Source organism: Trichosurus vulpecula, chromosome 8 (genome assembly GCF_011100635.1).
Source record: "Trichosurus vulpecula isolate mTriVul1 chromosome 8, mTriVul1.pri, whole genome shotgun sequence".
Taxonomy (NCBI): domain Eukaryota; kingdom Metazoa; phylum Chordata; class Mammalia; order Diprotodontia; family Phalangeridae; genus Trichosurus; species Trichosurus vulpecula.
The window spans coordinates 197910280-197934217 of record NC_050580.1 but is presented as its reverse complement, the minus strand read 5'-3'; the positions used below and the strand labels follow the sequence as shown (position 1 = coordinate 197934217).

At 41.5% G+C, this 23938-nt stretch overlaps 1 protein-coding gene across 1 annotated transcript in view; it reads left to right on the top strand.

Annotated features, from left to right (window-relative positions):
* TGM7 (transglutaminase 7) overlaps nt 1–19519 on the top strand; it is a gene marked incomplete at its 5' end in the record, with an annotated part of 32937 nt that extends 13418 nt beyond the window's left edge. The window contains 7 exons of the mRNA XM_036736799.1: nt 3377–3515; nt 6378–6481; nt 7273–7515; nt 15197–15523; nt 16951–17111; nt 18273–18406; nt 19360–19519. Coding sequence (XP_036592694.1) covers nt 3377–3515; nt 6378–6481; nt 7273–7515; nt 15197–15523; nt 16951–17111; nt 18273–18406; nt 19360–19519 — 1268 coding nt within the window. The remainder of the gene's footprint in view (nt 1–3376; nt 3516–6377; nt 6482–7272; nt 7516–15196; nt 15524–16950; nt 17112–18272; nt 18407–19359) is intronic.
* Nucleotides 19520–23938: the final 4419 nt, after the last annotated feature.

Here is a 23938-nt window from a genome sequence, read left to right as displayed (position 1 = left end):
GGAGATAATGTCATAGCTCTTATTGCCTCTCTCCCCACCCAGAGCAGTTCTTGCCTAATTCTCCACCAGGGGCAGGGGAGGGAGGTGAAGAGAGAGAGAGAGAGAGAGAGAGAGAGAGAGAGAGAGAGAGAGAGGGAGAAAGAGATTTCTCCAGCTTGGGCCTTTTGCATGTTCTTTCACTCTAGCTCAGTAGCCAATTTTAAGGGTTTTCCTATAAGCAGTAAGCTTTTAGGAAATAGTAAGAGAGAGCTTGCTTATGCATGGGACAGCTAGGTGGTGCACTGGCCCTGGAGTCAGGAAGATCTGAGTTCAAATCTGACCTCAGACGCTTACTGCCTGTGTGACCCCGGACAAATCACTTAATCCCCATTTGCATCAGTTCCTCATCTGTAAAATGGGGACATGTTGGAGGAGGAAATGCAAAACCATTCCAGTATCTTTATAGACAAAGTCCATGAGGGCATGTAGTCAGACACAGCTGAACAACAACAACATGCTTATTTCTGAAATGAAGAGGTAAAAGCCACCCCTCCATCATGCACTTCCATAAACAAGCTCATTGAGCTACCGTACGGGTTGAAACTCACTGTGCATATTCTAAGGGCTGTGCTCCCATTAACCAGTTCTCTACTTCTGACAATGACCTTTTGTCTCTTAGGGCAGTTTGCAGGAAGGATGTGTCTCTTCTTGGAAGAGCAAGTAACTTGGATAGAACATAGAGTTTATGAGGGGGAGTAATGTGAAATCAGTCTAGAAAGAGTGTTCAAAAATCTGTCTGTCTGTCTGTTTCTTTGGGAACACAGAAATTTGGGACACAGATGGGCTCCTTTCTTCCCTGGTAGCTGAATCAGAGCAATTTCTAGGACAGGGAAATTGACCTTCCCCAGGGCTCTGACATTTAGAGAGCATTGATAGCACTTATAGCATAAAAACAACTGTGCTTGGTACTTAGTTAGCAAGACTAATTAGTTAAAATAGGAAGCTGCCAGATGGTGTCTCTCCCATGGCCAAACCCCAGAGGAGCTTCTCTATCCAGCCCTTGCCCTATTCTCCCCAACCATTATACAGTCTTCCCAGCAACAGCCTCAGTGTCCCAGGAGAAATGGATCTGAGATTTGAGGGGTTCTTTTGTAACCTTCCTCAGGCAGCACAAATGGCTCTGAGTAGAAGGGCTTGGTATGCAAACAAGCGGTGACACCAAAACAGTTCATTGGGAAGCTGCCAGATGGCAGCTGTGTGTCCCAGGGATATGCAACAGTGTAGACAGAGCAGGAGAGAGAAGAGGACACCATTTCCAGCACCATACTCTAAGCCACTGCAGTAATTGTTGTGCAGGCATGAAAACCCCACAGAGATGCCAGGGGAAAATGGGAAGATATAGGAACGAACGAACATGCAGAAGGGTACGTTTACTGTGGGACCTTGGGCAAATCACCCGACCCACACTGGTTCTCCATTTCCTCATCTGTAAAACTAGGGTGTTAACCTGGGTGGAGAGAGAGAAAAACAAGTGGGGAGAAGTGTAGAAAACTTCTGAGGAGAGTCGTAAACACAGTCCCCGACGTCAAGGATCTCACAGTCTAACGGGAGAGACAACATGAAAACTATGTACAAACAAGCTAGATATAGGATAAATGGGAGAAAATCTCTGAGGGAAGGCATTAAAATTAAGGAAGACTGGGAAAAGCTTATTGAAGAAGGTGGGATTTTAGCTGGGAGTTGAAGGGAGCCAGAGGTGCCAGGAGGCAGAGAGGAGAAGGGAGACCATTCTAGGTATGGGACAGAGTCCAGAGATGGAGTGTCTTCTGCTAGGAACAGAAATGAATCCTGAGTCCTCTTCATATTCTATTGCTCCAGTCCTATCAGTCCTCAACCCTGGCTAAACCCTTTTATCTAAGTTTGACGATCTTGCTCCCAGCACTGCTGACACTTCAAAACAGAATGGGTTTCATTGAGTATGCATTTTTGCTGTGTAACATCAGCTGGTCCCTTTTGATTTCCTCTTTCCTCCTGTCTCAAATAAAGTAAACTTGATACTTGCCAAGATTAATTTTTCTTTCTTTTTTTTTTTCCTGAAGGGGGGAAGGCTGGGCAATTGGGGTTAAGTGACTTGCCCAAGGTCACACAGCTAGGAAGCGTGTCCAGTGTCTGAGGCTGGATTTGAACTCAGGTCCTCCTGACTCCAGGGCTGGTGTTCTACCCACTGTGCCACCTAGCTCCCTCAAGATTAACTTCTGATCACTTACACCCTCGATCCCATCCTGTCACTATGTCCTCCATACCCCTAAGCACTGCCATCTCACCTGATGATGCAATGCCTGGGCCTTGCCATCTGCCTCACTATAGACCTCCATGTGCCTTACAGTTGATGTCTCTTATGTGTGCTGTCTCCCTCAGTTAGAGAGTTAGCTCCTTGAGATAAGAGACTATTTTGCTTTCAGCTCAATTTAGTCATTCAAGAAGTATTTATTAAGGGCTTACTACATTTTTTTAAGGACTTACTACATGCCAGCTTGCAGCTAGGTGGTGCAGTGACATCAGGCCTGGAGTAAGGAAGGCTCATCTTCCTGAATTCAAATCTGGCCTCAGATACTTATTAGCTATGTGACCCTGGGCAAGACACTTAACCCTGTTTGCCTCAGTTTCCTCATCTGTAAAATCAGCTGGAAAAGGAAATGGCAAACCATTCCGGTATCTCTGCTAAGAAAACCCCAAATAGGGTCACAAAGAGTCAGATACAACTGAAAAACAACTACATACCAGGCACCGTGCTAAGGACTAGGGATACAAAAAAAGGCAAAAACATAGTCCTGCCCTCAAGGAGCTCTCGATTCTGAAAAAAAAAAAACCCTTTTAATCCCTCTATCCCATACAGTCTGGAAATTCTACTGAGTGAGTTAGGGTCAATAGAAATAGAAAAGGTTCACAGGAAGAGGAAAAGCTAGTGAAGCCTTTATTGATACATGCTTTGATATTCCAGGAAAGTATAGGCACATTAGTCCTTTGCTAGTCCTTTGTTTGAGTGGGTTTTTTTGGGGGGAGAGGGGTGATTATTTTCTCTGGAACAGTGACCTTTGACAGAAAAAAATCTCCCCCACTCCCTTTTTTATCTCTCACATCCAGCAGAGAAGTTGGCTTCTGAAATCCCATACCTTAGGGTTAGGTTGGGAAAATCCCAGTACCATATTCTATCTTTTGCTGCCAGCATCTGGAGGCAGGAGGGGGGTGAACAGGCATCCCAGCAAGGGCCAATCTGAATGCTTATTGTATGATTTTGACCCTCCTTACAACCGGAGAATTAGAATCTGCATATTTGAACCAAATAGTCCACCTTTAAATGAAGTCAGTCCCTGCCAACTCTTTTTACCCTCTCCAGTGATGCGATGCTTGGGAGTTCCAACTCGAGTAGTTACCAATTTCCGATCCGCACATAATACAGACGGCAACCTGACCATTGACATGTTCTATGATGAACGTGCAGAGATGATGCCATGCGAGAGAAGAGATAAAATATGGTAAGACCAGATTACAGTAAACTTTTGTATTCTGTCTGGGAAATGGGTTGGTTTAGGACCAAGTTTCATTTAAAAAAAAATTCTATTCTTGGCTCAATTTTTTAAAATCCAGTTTTCTTGTTTATGCATTGGAACATGGAATTGGTCCAGCATGTAACCTGTGGTGATAACTTCATAAAGAGCAAGTGGAAATCCACACTGAGATTATGACCCATAGTCAATTCCAAAAAAAAAAATACAGATGAGAGGCAAAATTTACTAGCTGAATGAAATTGGACAAGTCATTTTACTTCTCCCTGCCTCTGTTTCCTCATATTTAAAATGAGAAGGCTGAACTTTGTGGCCTCCATGATCATTTCCAGCTCTAAATTTATAATCTTATAACCGCCTCCCTTAGTCCCTCTGCATCATTGTTATGGCAGTTTTCTTTAGTGTTGCCTCTACTTATATCTTGTTTGACTGACTTTTTCTCTAATTCTCCCCTTTGTTCAATCATTCCTTTTGGTTGTTTTTCTCTAAGATACAAGTTAGTATCCTGAGACCTACGGGTCTCTTTGGTTTTTTTTCTTAGAATAAAATATGTTGACAAATAATGAGTTTATCGGTGAAGCAATATTCATTTATATTCCAGAGGAAAAGAAAATAAGAATATTAGTCTAACTCTAAACTTAGGTAATTTCCTAGATGAATTTGTCTTTGTGAGGGGAAAAACAATTCTCCTTGTTTGGCAGCAGAGGGCACTGATTCCTAACATCCTAGGACCAGGGATAGGATGGGATAGGACAGGATGAGAAGAAAAAAATCAGTATAGGTTTCCCATAGCACTAAAAAGCAGTGATTTTTTAAAAAGTTAAATTCCTTTAAAAAAAATTCTGGGTAACAAATATCAAGTAAAATGAGCATTTCCATACACTTAGGAGAACAGGAAAAGATTGTGTAAGAAACCTAAATATCATATACTGTTTGCCTTTCTTTTTAAATATAATAAAAATAATATAATATATACTAATATATATGTATGTGCGTATATGTATATAAACTATATGTATATATACATATGTATATGTATATGTGTGTGTGTGTATATATATATATATATATATATATATATATATATATATAGTTTCTAAAATGCTTTGCAAGTATTATTTTATCTTCCCAATGACCCTGGGAGGTAGGTGCCATTATTATCCCCATTTTACTGTGGAGAAAACCGAGGAATACAGAGATTAGGTGACTTGTCCAGGGTCATAAAGCTAGTAAATCTAGGAGGCCAGATTCTCTTGACTCTAGGTCCAGTGCCATAGTAATAATAATCAATAAATTCAAAATATAACTTTTAGAGCCGATCTGCTTGCCTATAACTCTTTCCTTCCTTCTGTACATTTTAACGTTTTAATGACCCTCTTTTATTTTTCTTTCTTTTGGGGCGGTTTACTCTAACCCTAATATTTTTCTCACTTCAACCAACCCACCTCAATAGAAGAAAACAAAAGAAAACAAAAGCCTTATAATAGATATGCATACTCAAATAAAACACATTTCCATATTGGCCATATCTGAAGAGTATGTCTTATACTGAATCTCAAGTAAAAGGCAGTAATTTTTTCTTTTCTTTCTTTCTTTCTTTCTTTCTTTCTTTCTTTCTTTCTTTCTTTCTTTCTTTCTTTCTTCCTTCCTTCCTTCCTTCCTTTCTTTTTTTCTTTCCCTTCCCTTTTTCCTTTCTGTCTTCCTTCCCTCCTCCCTCCCTCCCTCTCTCCCTTCCTTCCTTCTTTCCTTCCTTCCTTCCTTCCTTTCTTTCGAGGCAATCAGGGTTAAGTGACTTAATCAGGCTCATGTAGCTAGTAAGTGTCTGAGGCTGGATTTGAACTCAGGTCCTCCTGACTCCAGGGCTAGTGCTCTATCCACTGTGCGGCATCTAGCTGTCACAAAAGGCAGTCATTTTAATTCAACAAATATCTATTAGTATATTATTCATTTGCAGCTTAATGTATAGAAAGCTGTCTTTGAAGTAAGGAAGACCTGAGTTAAATTTCTACCTCTGATACATATTGGTTGTGTGATCTTGGGGCAAGTCACTTAACTTCTAAGTGCTCTAGGCAACTCTAAAACTAAGTTACAGAGAAGGTGTCAACCTGCAATGATGGAGGGGATTTTTCCCCTGGAAGTTTCCTATGGATGAAGTCACAGCCCCTATGCCTATCATTAGCTTGGCCTATTTCCTCTCTCCTTTGCTTCCAAGTCAGCCTGTGGTGTGGATTCCACTATAGTAGGAGGAGACCTCTTAGGATCGTAGATTCACAGACCATTTAATTCAAGCCCCTCATTCTACAGATGAGAAAACTGAGGTTAAGAGAGGCAGAGTGACTTACCCAATGGCATACAGGTAATGCAGAGCACAGGCAGGACTCAAGCCCAAGTTCTCATTCTGTGGTACCACACCATCTTTGGGATCAAAAATCTGGATCAGGAAGGAACCTTCAGGGTCACCTTGTCCCACTCCTTCATTTGATAGAGAGGAAACTGAGGCCCAGAAAGGTTAAGTGATTGCCCAAGATCTCCCAAGTAGTAACAGGGCTGGGATTTGAACTCAGGTCCTGAGACTCCAAATCCAGGAGAGACTCATGATGACTCTAAGTCAAAGGGAATGAACTCTGAGCTTGGCTGTTCCTTGATGACACACCAAATTGACCCTTTTCCCTCTTCCTATTCACAATCTATGGCCATCCACAGCCCAGTGAGGTGAGGGTGGGCAATACACCTGGCACACCCCCTCATCCTCCACGAACTATGGGCCCATGTGACACTCTGTAACCACCTTGTTATTCTGTTGAACTCCAACCCTGAGTGTAACTTGCACAGGAATTTCCATGTCTGGAATGAATGCTGGATGACCAGAAGAGATCTGCCAGCAGGATATGATGGATGGCAGGTCCTGGATCCAACCCCCCAGGAAACCAGCAGAGGTGAGTACGGTATCACTATAAGAGAGGTCTGGAGCTCAGCCTTCAGTCCCACGTGGGTGATAAACCAAAGGAAAAAATTCTTCAGAGAAAAACAGCTTCTCCAACTCTTCCTTTCATTCTCTAACATCACCCACTCCTCCATTCCCTCTTCCTCCTCACCTTCCTCTACCAGTACCAACCTTCTTTTCCCCTTTTCTCTCTGACGGCAAGACAGAGAGGGGCCTTGAGGCAAGCGACAAGAAAGTGAGGGGAGCAACTGAGGTGGAAGTTTAATGGAAGAGGTTGGAAGGCGAGGCATGTAAAATATCATTTAGTTTATAATTTCAGAGTCAGCCAGGGCTTAGAATACTGAAATGATTTGCCCATGGGTCACACAGCAAGGGGAATTTAACATCAGGCCTTTTTGACTCCACATCCAGTGTTCTACCCACTCAACCACGCGGCCTTTCTAATGGTTCCCATTTATATAGTTTCTTATGGTTTATAAAATATTTTCCTCCCTATAATGATGTGAGGTAGGTAGTTCATGTATTTCTCACATTTTACAGATGGGAAAACAGAGGAAATAGAAGTGAAGTGACTATCCAAGGGCACACAGCTGTGATTCCCCACTCTAATTCTGCCTCTGTTAGTGGGTCCTCCATCTGGCCCCACTATCAGTTTGTCCTTCCAGGAGTCATTCTATGGGGGCTGTTTTCTTTCTGTTCTTTCCTCCTATCACACTAACGTCCCCCAGTTGAAAAGCACGGCAGCTTTCCTGTGTCTCTCTCCCCAACCTCGATCTTCCTTAGGGGTGTTCTGCTGTGGGCCAGCCTCTGTCAGAGCTATCAAAGAAGGGGACGTGCAACTAGCCTATGATACACCTTTCGTGTTTGCTGAGGTGAATGCGGATGAAGTGATCTGGCTCCAGGAGTCTGGCCAAGTGAAAGAGATCCTTTCCCACAACACCAGTGCCATCGGGAAAAAGATAAGCACCAAGATGGTGGGCTCTGACAAACGCCAGGATGTCACCAGCTCCTACAAGTACCCAGAAGGTGTGTAGGGCCCTCGGGAATTGTGGGAGTTGGTCCCTTATGTTTTCAACTGTGAATGCTCACTCATCTCTCTAACTTCATGCCATCCATCATGGTAGCCATCATGAAATTCCTTACATATGTACTTCATCCATGTGGGCAGCTAGGTGGCGCAATGAATAGAGTGGCAAGCCTGGAGTCAGGAAGACCTGAGTTCAAATATGACCTCAGACATTTACTAGCTGTGTGACTCTGGGCAAGTCACTTAATCCTCTTTGCCTCCATTTCCTCATCTGTCAAATGAGCTGGAGAGGTAAACAGCAAACCACTCCTGTATCTCTGCTGAGAAAATCTGAAATGGAGTCACAAAAAGTCAGACAGGACTGAAATGACTGAACAACCAACAACATACTTCATTCATGGTTGTTTATCAATCAATCAGCAAGCATTTATTAAGTGCCTACCTTGTACTAAGTACTGTGCTGCTCAGTTCTGAGTTATCAAAGGAAAAACAAGAGAGCTCCTGCCCTCTAGGGGCTTACACTCTCTTGAAGGGGGGAGGTAGGGAGCAACACGTATTTGTTGTTCAGACATTCATTCACATCCGACTCTTCATGACCCCATAGAAATAAATGCAAAACACAAAATGAATATTAGGTAGTTTGAGGGGTGTGTGGCTACTGGCTGCTGGGCATGGGGTAGATGGGAAAGGTCTCAAGTAGGTGAACCCTGAGCTGAATTTTGAAGGAGGTGAGAGATTCTAATAAGTAGAAGCTGGGAGAATAATGTGGGGGGATGGACTAGATGGTCTCTGAGGGTCCTTCCACTCTAGTTCCATGATCCTATATAGCATTCCAGACAAGAAGAAAGAATTTTGTGTCTGGGCAAAGTCCCAGAAGTAGGAGAGGGAATGTCATGTGTAAAGACCAGCAAGGAGTCTAGTCTTGTATTGTAGAAAACATGAAAGGAAATAGATATTGTGTAATAAGTCTGGAAAGGTAGGCTGGAGCCAGATTGTGAGGGGCTTTAAATGACAACAGAGGAATTTGTATTTTATTCCAGAGCCAATGGGGAAGTCCTAGAGCTTTTTAAGCAAATGAGTGACTTGGTCAAACATGCTTTTTAGTGATAGACCTATGGCAATGTTATACGATGGATAGGTTAGGGTCGGAATGATGTCACTGTATCCGCAGTGCCCACCGCTGGTGGGAGTGAAGGCCGACTTTTAGTGGTCAGAAAAAGAGAGGGCATTGCAGCCCATGGAAAAGACTGGCTGGGAGGGAGTCAGGGTGGGGACAAGTTTACTTTAAAGCTCTACAAATTTTCTTTGAATCTGGTAGCCAATTAAGAAATTTAGGAGTCAGATGAATTTGTTAAATGTCGCATTAAAAGGTGTGCAATCAACGAATATTTATTAAGCACTCACACAAGACTTGGATTTTCCTTTTAATGTGGAAGGAAGATTGGGGAGATATCTCATTCAAAAGGAGCTGGCCCAGGAGGGTTTACTCACCTTCTCTCCTAAGCGAGGTTTGTGACTCTCCTCCTTGGCATACATTTCTTTTCCACGTATTCCATGAGCCTCATGAACTTGAGATCTTTTTGATTTGGTGCTAGTGTGTCTGGGAGGGCCGTACCCCAAAACTTACAACTTTCCTCCTCCTAGTCTTTCTTGGAAAGTAAATCCACAGAATTAAAATACGTAGAGAAAGTACACTGAGGACTGTTTAGCCCCAAAACGAGCATTGTTCGTCCAAATGAGAATTAGCTCAAGCAAATCATTATTTTGCCTTTAGAACTTTGCTTTAACAACTTCTAACTTTGAGACACCTAGGATGAGGCAGATACAGGGATGGGCTTGGAGCTAGGAAGACCTGAGTTCAAATCTTGCCTCAGATATGACTCTGAGCAATTCCCTTAACCTCTTTTGGCCTCAGTTTCTGTATCTGAAGTTAGATTCAATGGTCTCCAAGTTCCTTTCCAGCTTTAAAAGAATTCTCATATAAGAAGTAATCCATGCATACCACAGTCAGGCAGAAAAGACATAATCAGAGAAAGATGAACAATGTTAAGGCTGACAAGAAAGAAAAGTCATGAACAATGAAGACATGAAGAATATTGAGGCCTGAAGTGGAGGCTGCAATTTGCAATGAAAGTATTTCTGGGAAGATGGGAATAGAGCAATACAAGGACCTTTGACAGGGTCCTGTTGGATTGTTCTGGCTGGGGCATGTTGGAGACCCTGGTCAGGTAGGGGAAGAAAAGCAAGGGATTCTTTAAGGAGTCTCTAAAATGTCAGAAAAAGTGTGTGTGTGGGAGAGAGAGGTGGGGAGGAAGAGAGAGACAGAGAGACAGAGACAGACAGAGAGAGAATGAGGGAGGGAGAGATAGGGAGGGAGAAGGAGGGAGAGAAAGAGAGAGGGAGAGAGAAGGTAAGGAAGAGAGAGGGAGAGAGGGGAGGAAAGGGAGGATGGGAGAGAGACAGAAAGACAGACAGACAGACAAAGGACGGAGGGAAGGAGGGAGAGAGAGAGCATAAAACCATCCCTCTCAAAATGAGAGGCAGCACCAAAAAAAGGGAGAGGGGGAAGAACCCAGAGAGAAAAAAGAAAAACTGATTTTATTCATCTATGTGTATGTATATGTGTGTATGTGTATATATATGTATATGTGTATGTAAGTTTCTTGAGAATAAGAATTGTTTCACTTTTTTGGCCTTGTATCCCCAGTGACTAGCACAGTTCCTGGCATATTGTAGGCACTAAATAAATGCTTACTGATTAATTAATTGATATACATATCAAAATTGATATACATAATAGATACACATCATTTACATTTATATGTAAATATAGGTACACAAATACCTACATATACAGCTATATATGAGTTTCTTTCTATATAATTATATGGACATATATTTATATAGATATATACACACACACATACAAATATAATGTGCATATGTGTGTATGGATGTATATATGTTGATACATAGGTATACAGGTATGTTGTTATAGATGTTCAGTTGTTTCAGTCCTGTCTGACTCTTCGTGACTCCATTTGGGATTTTCTTGGCAAAGATATTGGAGTGACTTACCTTTTCCTTCTCCAGCCCATTTTTACAAATAAGGAACTGAGGCAAACAGGGTTAAGTGACTTGCCCAGAGTCATAACAGCTAGTAAATGTCTGAGGCCAGATTTGAACTCAGGAAGGCAAGTCTTCCTGATTCCAAGCCCAATGACCTATCGACCTAGCTGCCCATCTCTACAGGTATATATACATATATACATTTTATATGCACCCACATACATACACACAATACTCATACATGTATATGCCTATATAGATATAGCCAGTCTACAAAATAAATAGATAGCACTATCGTCCCTTACTTTCCCAGAGTAGGGTTGTCTTAAAAGTGGGTTTTTTCCTCTGTCTCTTCCTTTTTCAGTCTAGCCTTGATTTACATATACAATTTAGATAGTTGCATAAAATGTCATTAAAGAACCCTCAGGTATCTTCTTCAAGATCAGCCTAATATACTGTGGAAGACAGGGTGCTTGGAGCACAGGGGAAGAGGAGCAGCTATTAGGATCAATTTAGATCATATTCTGCCAAGTTTGGGTCTAGGAATTATATAGATTGACCTTACATCATTCTGTGGGTCTAGCTTCTTTTAATCTCAGATAAAGTTCAATTTGAGAATTATCAGTTCACTCAATATTTCTTTCATATTAGCTAAGGAGTAAAATTGGAGAAGAAAATAGCAAACCACTTAGGTGTCTTTGCCAAGAAAACTCCAAATGGAGTCACAAAGAGTTGGACATAACTGAAAGGACTGAACAAAGAGTACGATAGGCCTGAGGTCAACCAGCTAGGACCTGCCTCTTTCAAGAAAGGAAAATAATTGGGAGAGGGAAGAAGAGGAATAACTATATGTAAAACTCCTACTATGTACCAGGCAGTCTGCTCAGTGCTTTTATAAATATCATCTCGTTTAATCTTCACAATTAGGTGCTATTATTGTCCTCATTTTCAGTTGAGGAAACTGAGGCAAATAGAGGTTAATTGACTTGCCCATGGTCACGCAGCTATGTGTCCGAGATCAAATTTGAACTCAGGTCTTCCACTCTCCAGGCTCACCACTCTATCCACTGTACCGTTTAGCTGCCACTAACTAGTTTCTTATTATCACTTTCATGAGGTTGCATTTACTCAGACTGAGAGCTGGAAGGAACCTTAAAGGGCCATCCAGTCCAATTCTATTATTTTACAGATAAGTAAACTGGGGCACAAGGTCCCACAGCTAGTAAGTGTCCAAGGTGGGATTTGAACCTAGGACTGCTGGTGCTGCAGAAAGGATGTATCACTAAGGGACCTCGCACTGTTTGAAGAAAGATATGCCCTACTCCATGGAGCCTTTTAATTTTGTCTTGAGCTACATCTATACATGATATGAACTCAATATTTAGATTGCCACACAGAACCAGGGCCGTAGCTAGGAATCCTTGTGCCTAGCAACTGGCTAGAGAGCAAATTCAACTACCTAAGTGGTGGGGTGTTCACCAGAGGCAGCAGCACAGAGAACAGACTGACTGTAAATTAAGTTGTGCCAGGGAGAGGTCCATGACTATGGGCCTCTGGAGGTGGTCCAGCCCCAGGGTGAAGCAGTGAAGCTCTGCAATGCTGATAACCAGAGGACTGCAAAGCCAGTTCTAAGAACAGTGGTCCCTACAGGGAGAAAGTATGCCCTTCTCCCCACCAATATCAGTGCCTTGGGGCAAAGTCCCATCATCCCGTGGTCGTTATGGGCCTGCATCAAATCACTGCTATCGCTTTAGCATGTCTTTCAATTGAAAACAGCTCACTAATAACGATCAGATGGGATGGAGAACTTGGTAAAAGAATAGTAGGGGACTCTTGTTAAATACTAAAAAAAAAGTTGGGGTTTGGAAACTAGAAATGGAATGTTTTGGGGGGGAGGATAGAGTTAGAATGGTAGGCTTTCTATACAAGGAGCTCTACATGGAGCAATTTATATTTATAATTTATAATATAACCATTTATAATTATAATTATTCTATATATTATATAGTTATTCTACATAACTGTTATATATAATTATGTATTATAATTTATAATATAACAATTCGTGACTATAATATTTATTATATATATTATTTATTATATATTGTATATAATTATTCTATATTACATAATATAATTGTTATATATAATTATATATTGGAAGTTATAATATAACAGTTTAGAATTATAATATTTCTTATATATTACATATAGTCATTCTGTATATTACATATAATTATTATATATACTCATTAGAATTTATTATTATATTTTATATTTTACTATAACTTACTAGAATCAAATTAGAATTTATAATAAAACCATTTATAATTTCTCACCAGACCTGAATATAGGGACTTCCCAATGAAGAATTTCCTTTATCAATGCAGATCAGTACCTTTTCTGTAATTCAGAGTCTTTGAGGGACTTGCGTGGGGACTGTCATCTTAAAATTGAGGGTCCCACAGACCATATTTCACAGGTGGGACCTGAACCTAAGTCTTCTTACTCTGAGGCTACTTGCTCTCTAGAGTCTAGTGTCTTGTAGTTCAAGATTCTCCCCTCTCACTTTCCTCCCTTTCACCCAGGCTCAGCCTCTGCAGCTCCCGCAGGGCTGAACTTACAGGCTTAGGGGGACCTCAGTTTGCCTTAATAGTTTGCCTACCTCCAGTCAGTAAGCCTCAGGAGGAGGGAAAAAAAGAAGGGGCAGAGTGAGCCAAGCAGTCCTTCCTGCCTAGTGCCTTTTTCTGGTGTTTCTTTACAGAACCAATATTAATTTTCTATTTTATTAATATATTGGGGGGTTATAATTATTATTCTATGGACTCTTATCTGCTTCCCTGAAATTTTGATAACGTCTCCTTATTATCAGTTTTTTTCACACAGTTATTAATCGTTTGTTCTTTAATACATTTGTTATTTAGGATTTTGTTATTAAGTCTCCTTTTGGGGCTGTTTTTACCCTTGTGCTGCTTGAATTGATGTGATTGGCTGCTCCACTGCCAGTAGGCAATTTGCAATGCATTCTGGCAAGCTTCTTTCTATCAGGTTAGAAGTTGGCATAAAATCCATTTTTGAGATAAAAGACAGCTAAGAGGAAATCACAGACCCCAAAAGCCATATTTTGATTAGTTTGCTTTCTCTGGAGGAGCACAATGGCCACACACAGAAAACAAATGTGCCAGTCTGGGAAATGGGTAGAATTATAGGTCTTGAAATCTTATATTAAAATCAAAATTTATTCAGCTATTCTGAAGTCATTAGACGTATAGATTGTTTACATTTTCTTTTATGGAGCATCTACAAATAATTTCATTATGGACACGTTTGCTTTTCTCTCCTTTTTTATTTTTATTTTTTGAATATGCATTTAGAAAATTAGAAAGTCAATAAAGCCAAATTAAAAACAAAAGAGGAAATCATCACAATTAGAGACAGATTTAAAAATTCTCACAAAAGACTACAGCAAATTATTTTTAAGAGTCATTCCTTACAATTAAATTAGATTTATACCAAGGATATAGGGAAGGTCCAAAATGAAGAAAACTATGATCACAATGTTATTAAAAGCAGAACTAATATGGCATTTTGATTGCCCTTTAGGATGTACGTGATCAAAATATATATATATATATATACACACATATATTTTAAAAATTTGGCCTGCACCTTTACATCTCACCATCTCAAAATCGTTGTTGAAAATGCTAGATGCTACAATGACATTTTTCATTGTCATGGTGACCTGAGATCTAGAGTTTGTTAAACTCTGGATTATTTGTCACTCAGGAGATGGCTTAAAGTCAGGGAGGGAAGCTGCTGGTGAATCGAGGTTAGGCCTTGGATGTTGAATGAGCCCACGGAAGAAGAGATGAAGTCCAGGGTGGTTTAGAGCTACCTTTTTCTGATCCCTTGTTGTTAAATTTTTGGTGTAAGCATTTGTACCTTGGAAATCGGCCAACTCTATAAATCAGGGCTTGAGTTATTGTTTTGTTTTTTAATGATTTACTATTTTATTTTTTCCCAATTACATACAAAATGATTTTAATATATTTTTTTAAATTTCAAGTTCCAAATTCTCTTCCTCCCTCCCACACCTTGCCCCTCTCATTGAGAAGGCAAACAATATAGGTTATACATGCGCAGTCACAAAAAACATTCCCACATTAATCATCTAGACTTAAGAAAGTTTTGAAGAGAATATTAATAATGCAGAATAAATTTGAAAGTGTTAGGAGTATTTTTTTTTCCTGGAGAGATGGTTATTAAATATTTACCAGCACCCAACTGTCTGAAGTCCTCAAATTTTGAGATGGGGAGACTACCGAGAGAGACTGGGCATCTATGTTAGATTTTAAGAGGTTATTGGGGTTTCAGACAATCCCTGAGGTAGGAGGGAGGGAAGAGAGGTCCTGAGGAAGGCAAGGGATAGCCTAGACCAGGTGTGGGGAATCTGAGACCTCAAGGCCACATGAAGATTCAGTCAAAGGGCCGCACTTGAGGACTTTGAGGACCACATGTGACCTTGAGGCCGCAGGTTCCCCACCCGTGACTGCTGGATCCTTAACACAATTTCCACCACCATCTCTCTCTCCCCCTCCTCCCCTACAGGATCTGCAGAAGAACGTTCTGTGTTCATGAAGGCTTCCCAAATATTGCTGGGCCCAACTGGGTCTTCTTACCCCTACATGGAACGGATGCGAACAGCCTGGTTCCAAGAAAGACCAGTCAAGCTGCATCTCAAGCTGGCCAGAACCCCTGAGTGGGGCCAGGACTTAGCATTTTTCCTGAAGGCCAGGAGGCTTCAGGGCTCGGAGATGGGAATTGAGCAGCTCCTGCTGCATGTGTGGCTTAGTGGCCAAGCCCTGCTCCATGGGGGCAATGCCCAGGCTCCGCTCTGGAAGGACGAGTTGAACTTTGGCCTGGTCCAAGGGGAAGGTGAGTATGGGGATTGGCCCCAGGAAGCTCCCCGTTGGTATGGGACAGAAGAGCCTGAGAGGTGGAGGCTGCCAAAATAAAACTAAGAGTGACTGTTTCCCCCGGAGGGGCTGTACCCAAATCTACATGGGGTACCCCAGAGCCATAGACAAATGGGTGACTTAAGAAACTTGCACAAGGCATCCGAATGACAGGTTCAGAATCTGTGGATCCTTCTGCAGAATGGCTTTCTGACATACGCCCGGCAATGTGATGTGGCAGCCAAAACAGCTCACTCCATCTTGGGCTGCGTGAAGAGAAGCCTAGTTTCCAGGGATAAAGAAATGGTGGTCCCTCTGCCCTCCACTCTGGTTAGACACATCTAGATGACTGTGTTCAGTTCTGAGTCCTGTAACATAGAAAGGACGCTGACTGGAGAACAGCCAGAGGAGAGCAGCCAAGACACTGTTTGTTGTCACTGTTGTTACTGAATCATTTCAGTTACGTACAGCTCTTCATGAACCCATTTGGTGTTTTCTTGGCAAACACACTGGACTAGTTTGCTCTTTCCTTCTCCAGCTCATTTTCCAGATGAGGAAACTGAGGCAAACCAGGTTAAATGACTTACCCAGGGTCACACAGCTAGTAAGTGAGGCCATATTCAAACTAGGGTCTTCCTGACTCAAGGCCAAGCACTTTATCCATTGTGCCCACACTACCCAAGATGCTAAGTCCATGCCATATGAGGATCAGTCTTAGGAACTGGGAATGTCTGACCTGGAGAAAAGAAGACTCTGGGGTGCATGACAGCTATGCTCAAGTATTTTAGGGGCACTTCTGCAAAAGGATGATACTGGTTCTGTTTGACTCTGGGGAGTAAAACCAGGAACATGGAAGTTACAAAGAGGCAAATGTAGGCTTGACATCAAGAAAAAGGTCCTAACCATTAGAGCTATTGAAAAGTAGAACCAGCTGCCTTGGGAGGGAGAGGGCCCCTCTTCACTGGAAATCTTCAAGGAGAGACTGGATGACCATTTGCTTTGCAATAATGGGGATTCTTTTCAAGTATGGTTTGGACTAGATGGCCACTTCTCATTCCAAAATTCTGTGGTTCTAGGATGCCAGTCTACACGTGTTAGCATGTAGTAAGGCATTGCCAGTGTACATGTGTATGCATGTACACATTATGACATGCCTTTAAAATACACATAGCCCATTCTATTCATTCATTCAATAAGCATTTATTAAGGGCCTAGGACGTGAAATGCACGACTAGCAGAGATGCGAAAATACATGAGACACGGTTCTTGCCCTCGGCACACTTACAACCTAGTAAGCGCACATTATGGCAAACTCAAGGAGATAAACACACAGCTAATTCATGCTGAGACACACACTCCAAAGTCTCAAGATCTTCCTCAGCTGTGGCTTTTGGGTCTTGTATACAGAGAAAGAGATGCCGATAACCCTGCCTTTCACCCACTACAAAGACCAGATAAGTGATGAAAAGCTGATCCGCCTGTCAGGAATTGTGGAAATCGAGCAGACAAAGAGGAAGCTGCTCGTGATCAAAGACGTCTCCTTGGAGCTGCCCCACTTGACCATCGAGGTGAGGTTCAGGGCCAAACAGGGGTCCCGCCTTCCTTACAAACATTGCTTTTTATGGAGATTTTTTTTCCTCCCCTTGCCCTAAAAATACCCTTGTTTTTCCCCTTCTTCCTTGCCATTGCATTCTCTCCATTCCATAAGATTATCTAATTCATCTTTGTGTAATAATTGGCTCTTTTATTAGCAAATCATTCAACACTTGTCAATTCCATGCTTTCTCTGAGATCATACATACACTTGGACAGTTCCCCAGCACCTTAAATCATCTGGCCACCTTATTGCAATTTCTACCTTGGCACAAGCTGACCAGGCCAAATGATGCCAACCAACATGATTAGAGGAACAGTGGGCAGAGTCCTCGGCACTGGCACAAGTCTGATGTCAAGACCGTTATGCAACAACCACAGGGCCCTATTGCTTATAGTTCAAATAATCCTCACTTCTAGTTAGCAATTCATCTGGTATTCTGTGGATGACTTATACATTAATTCTGGATTCTAAAAAGTTCTTTAATGTTTCAAGTCTGATTCTGTCCCATCTATACACAGAGGAGCCTGGATTTTCTCATACCAGTCCAAGAGGGCACTTTAAGTGCATCCACCCTATTATATATGGAAAAGAGAAATCCCAGATTTTTAGGTCAAGTCAGAGTATAACCAAAACACAATTGGGGTGACTCTCCATTCTGGTCAGAGTATGGCACAGATGAGGCTAAAGTAGCCAACTGGCCTACATAAGCTGGTTAGTTTCACAAATAACCCCCAATTCACAGTCACAGGCTAATCCTCTGCCCAGAGCCAGCTGTCTCTTTGGATATGTATTGTAGATCATGAGGGACACTGAGTAAAGGAGTGTGGATTGGCACAAAATCATCCCTACTACCGGAAAAATAATTAGAAGCACATGTCCTACTGGTGGTGGACCCATAGCATTATTTTTATACCCCAAAGACAACACATTTATTTACCCTAAACACAATAAAGTTTCACTCAGGTCCATATTTTCCCTAGAGTTAATATTTATTCTTCTGAACAACAGGGCCTGGATGTTGCAAGGCATGTGTTGCAATGTTGTGTAGGGGAGGAGGGGCAGATGGTGTGTAGGTATAAGATTTACAAAAAGAGATAATATCCACAAATAGTCCCAAATTCTCCTTCTATAGGTTTTTGGGCAGGCAGTAGTGAACAAGAAACTAAGTGTCTCCATCAGCTTCACCAATACTCAGCATGAACCACTTCAGAACTGTGTATTGGTGCTGGAAGGGAGTGGCTTGATTGAAGGACAGATGACAATTAAGTAAGTAAAGCTGGTCGTGGAGCCAGCTGGGTCTCTTTTGAGAGGCAGTGGGTTAAAAGGGAAATAGCAATCAACCAATGAATATTTATTAAGTGCCAACCATGTGCCAGGCACTGTGTTAAATGCTGGGGATACAAAAAGAGGCAAAAGACAAATCCCTGCCCTCAAGGAGCTTACAGTTTAATGAAGTCCTGGATTTGTGGTCAGAGGATTTGGGTTCAAATCTCAGCTTTGCTTCTTATCAACTGTTGGACCTCTGTGGACTTCACTTTCTTCATGTGTAAAAAGAGAACAGAAGGCTTGGTGGTCCCTAAAGATTCTTCCAGATTTAAATCTTAGGATCTTTCCTTGGGTTCATCACTGAGATTTCTTTCTTTCTTTCTTTCCTTCTGTCTTTCCTTCTTTCTTTCTGTCTTTCTTTCTTCTCTCTCTCTCTCTCTCTCTCTCTCTCTCTCTCCTCTTAAATGGAGGAAGCATTTTAGCATTTGGTCTCATTCTGGGATGGTCCTCCCTTTACTGCTTCACTTTCAGTCTCGGCATCTGAGAGTATAGTAGACCTCAGCTGGAACTGATGGGCTTCTCCTAGCCTGGGAGAGGGGGAAGTCACATGCCATATGGGTCTTCAAGACAGCAACTGGAAGGGAGGTGGAAGAGAGAGAAAATAAATGCTTATTCACTGAAAAAAAATAAGTCAACACACATTTATCAGGTGCTTACTATGTGTCAGGCACTGTGCTAAGTTGAAGAGGATCAAAAAAAGTATAAAAGGCGAAAACTGTCCCTGTCCTCAAGGAGCTTACAATCTAAGGAAGAAGACAACATACAAACAACTATATACAAGGAAGATCTATAGAGAGTAAATAGGAGGTAATCCCAGAGGGAAAGCACTAGCAGTGGGGAGTAATATTTTTTTAAAGATACTGTCAGTCAATGCTTCCCTTTCTGATTTTTAGTCTGGGCACCATACAATCTGGAAACACCATCCAAGCCGAGGTAGATCTACTCCCCACCAAAGAGGGATCCAGGCAACTTCAAGCACTGGTCAGCTGCAAGGAGGTCAAGGAGATCAAAGGCTACAAGGACATCTTTGTAGCCTCAGCCAGCTCATCCTGAGCCCTCTTCTCATCCGGGTCCCTTTTGTCTGTTCACACCGGCTCCACCCTGCCCTCTCTCTCCTCTCTTTTCTCAGGCATGGAATGAGATTTCTGTTACAAACTCTGCCCCCTTGGGACTGGGCAATAAAGATTTATTTATTTATAACCCAAATGTTTTCCTGTGTGCTGATGACTCGCCTGTTGCTATTGGCTGATTATTTGGGGGCCATTGCCAACCACCTCATCTGCCCCTCCCTACTCATCTCCTACTCAAGAAAAAAAACAGAAAAAACAATCACCTCCCCATCAACCCCCTCACTCCTCACCCCCATTGGTCAAAGTAGGATAACTCCTTAAAAATCTTTCTACTTCCTATCTGCCTCCTTCTGGGAGATAAAGTCTATATCTTGTTTCACTTTTAATTCAACTCAGCCTCTAGCCTAGAACAAAGCCCTTGCAGGGCAGGCACACAGCCTGGGGTGCAGTATCTGGTCCTGGCCTCTGTCTTCTCAGCAGAGCTGGTGCCCCCAGGTTACTATGGTGACAAGCCCGAAGAGGCTGAGCAGAAGAACTCTACCCTTGGCTATGGGCAGGTAGGGGCATATTCTCTCCTGGAACCTGGCATGGGACTAGGCGGAAGAAAAAACACTGGAGATGGATAGAGGGGGACTCTTCTTTCTGTACACAAAAGGATTGGATTGCTAGCACTTGTCCTGGTCTCCCAGAGGAAGAAATGCTACCTGGCAATAGTGATGACTAGGAATAAAGTGAACCATCGGTTACTTTAGGGGCATTTCACTATCTCATCATGGCTTAGTGGATAAAGATCTGGCCTCTGAGCAAGCAAATCTTGCCTCTGACACATCCTGGATGTGTGACCTGGGTAAATGTTACTCTAGGGCAACTCTCCAAAATTTGAAGGTGCCCCTTGCATTGCTTAAGGGAGTTTTCTCATTTGTGAGTTTCCTGTATCAGTAAAACCATGGGTCCAGCGTCTACCCCATCGATATCTTTTACCCATGTAGCCTTCACTCTTCTCTCCCTGTTGCCAGCTCTTTCTCTCTCTCCCTCATTGAAGAAAGACATAGTAGTGGTGTAAGAGAACACTAAATTTGAGAGTCTGGGATGCTGTGCTTGGATCCCAGCTTTGCCAACTGTGAGACACGGGCACTTAGCTAACCTCTTTGGGTCTCAAATTCCATATCTAAAAAGTAAGAGGATTGGACTGGATGACTGGACTGGGTTCAAAGCCAGTCCTGTACTCTCTGACCAAGCTCACTTCTCTACTCTTTCTCTTCCATCATTTCATTGATATTATCCTGACCCTTTTCCTCCTTGTGTTTTTACATCTCCATTTTTCTTTACATTCTTCTTTTCTTTCCCCATTCTTCTTTTTGCTTTATTTCTTGTTGGCCTGAATTTTCCACATTTTTCTGTATTTCCTGCTCCCCCACCACCATGTTCTCCTTGCTGCATGCTTTTTACTTTTTAAATAATTCCTCCCTTCTCCCTCCTCCTTCTCTCCAATTTCTTTTGTTTCCTGTACTCCTCTCCCTCCACCATCAGCACCTGTGGCTGCCTTAGCGGCTGCCTATCCTGTCATTGCTCTTGGCAGACAGTGGGCAGGAGGAACCAGCACACCTAATACATTTCACCCAGTGAACTGGGCACGCCTGTCTCCATTAAGAATCTTCTTTGCATTTCTGCAGGGTTAAGTCACAGCTTTAGGTACGTCAAGGGTGGCTAACCTCTGAAGGGAGGATCAGAAGCCATCTTTAAGTCACCTCACCTACTTGTTAGGGAAACTAGAAAGCTTGCTTTGACTCCAAAGGGCTGGGTCCTCAATAGCTTTTTGACTCCCCCTGACTCTGGCCAGGTCACACAAAACTCACTGTTATTAGACAGACTGGAATACACTACTTTGTATATTACTCAGTGCACATATTTCTCAATGAGGAAATCTCCCCCTACCAATGCATTTCTACACTTTGTGGTCTTAATAGAATTGTCGTATACTGAAAAGTAATTTCTGGGGACCTCACAGCTTGTAGGTGTCAGATGGAAGACTTGAACCCACACTTCTTACTCCAATCCACTATGTCATGCTGTCTTTCACTTATTTATAGTATAACGATAATAATCCTTTTTGTTGTTTTTGTTGAGTTGTTTCAGTTGTGTCTGACTTTTCGAGTCCCCATTTGGGGGTTGCTTGGCAAAGATACTGGAATGGTTTGCCATTTCCTTCTCTAGCTCATTTTACAGATAAGGAGCTGAGGCAAATAGGATTAAATGACTTTCCTAGGGTCATACAACTAGTAAGTATCTGTGGCCAGATTTGAACTCAGGAAGATGAGTCTTCTTGATTCCAGGCCCTGTGGTCTATCCAATGCACCACCTAACTACTCAATAATCTTTTACTTTATTTTTATGTAAAGTGCCCATAATCTATCATTTCATGTAATACTTTTTTTGGGAGCAGGGAGCGAGGCAATCAGGTTAAGTGACTTGCCCAGGATCACACAGCTAGTAAGTGTCAAGTGTCTGTGGCCACATTTGCACTCAGGCCTTCCTGACTCTAATGTTGGTGCTCTATCCACTGCACCACCTAGCTGTCCCCGTTTCATGTAATTCTTGCAATTATTGTAAGGTAGGTAGCCCTTCCTGACTCCAGGCTATCCCCTCTTTAATCCATCCTCCACACCATATCACTCCTCTACTCAAAAACCTTTCCCAGCTCCCCATTGCCTACCAAATAAATTTTAAATACCCTTCATCATCTGGTTCCAACCTACCTGGCCAATCTTAACCTATACTATTCCTCTTGAAGACATCCTTCAATCCGGCACACCTGGACTACTCTGTCTTCTGTTTTCATTTTGCCAGCTTCCAGTCCCATGCCTTTGTTCTCACTATCCCCTAATGCTTTGAACAGACTCTTCACTACTACCTGTTGAAATCACTCTCTTCCTTAAAGGATAAGTCAGGAGTACTAAAGCCACCACCCCTAACCATTTCTCCTTCCCCTCAAGTAAATGTGATCGCTCTTTCAAGTTTCTTATAGCAGTTCACCCAGTTTTACTTGGCTTCCATCTCATCCTAGCAAACATTGCACTTTTTTATGTCCATGTCAAGAATAATAAAAAAGAACAAGTGAAGAAGAACCTGCCCTACGAGTATTTAAAATGGACTATACATAATTATAACTGTATAATTACAAAAGGGATATTAGAAAAGATACAAAAATAGCTCATTAGAATGAAAGATTGAGGACAGTATTTCACAATCCCATGTGGAAAAACTGTGGAGAATGGGATTACTATTTTTAAAAAATGGTTGGCAAAATTAGATAGCCAAATGACAGAAAAGTGTTATAAACTACAATAAATTTTACCTTCACCAATTATCTAAGTGTAAAACAAATGAAGAGAAGATTGAAAGAGAAAGGAATACTTTGGATTTTTTTCCAATTATGGAAAGACAGGGTTTTTTTTTAATGGATCACAACATTACATCTATCTTTGTGCCTTTGCTATTCCACATACCAGGAATACACCCTCCTATTACCTTAGAGTTTCTCTTTCTTCAAGAGGAAGCTCAATCATCATTTTCTGAATGAAGCCTTTTCTGATTCCTATGACTACTAGTGCCCTTCCTCACAAATTATCTTGTATTTAATTACTTTGAATATTTGCGCATATTTGTATGTATTTTATATTTATACTAGACATGTGTATAACATAATTAATAGGTACTCATTGTCTCCCCAAATTGAATGTAGGGTCTTTATGAGGAGGGTTTGTCTCATTCGCTGTACTTGTATCCCCAGCCTCTAGCATAGTACTTGGAACATAGTAGGTGTTCAATAAGTATTTGTGAATTGAGCAATTGAGGAAATTATTGGAACTAAAACCGATGGGTTTGATCATATATGACATTTTCACAATAACGTATGATGCTTCTAAAATAAAAAAGAAACCAACTGGAAAAGAATATTCATAGCAAATACATCAGACAAAGGTCAACCATCCAGAATTTATTAGGAACTGATGCATAGCTATAAAAGAAATACACAATCCACAGTGAAACTATGGAGACAATTTTTAAAAGGAGGAAATACAGACATTTGATAAATATACAAAAAGGTGCTAAAATTCCTTTATGATCATAGAAATGTACATACATTACCCTTACTAAATTGCCAAAATTAGCAAAGAAATTACAATATTGGCAGGCCTTTGGAGATATAGGCCCTTTATTTTATTGTTAAAGGGACTAAAGACAGACTTAAAACTTTTTGGAGAACAACCAAGCAATATGCAAATGAGAGCTACCAAACAAAATATACCTTTTGATCCAGAGATTCCATTACTAGGATTGTATCTTAATACTATCATGAAAAGGAAAAAAAAAAAGGAACTGTTAATATAAAAATATTCAT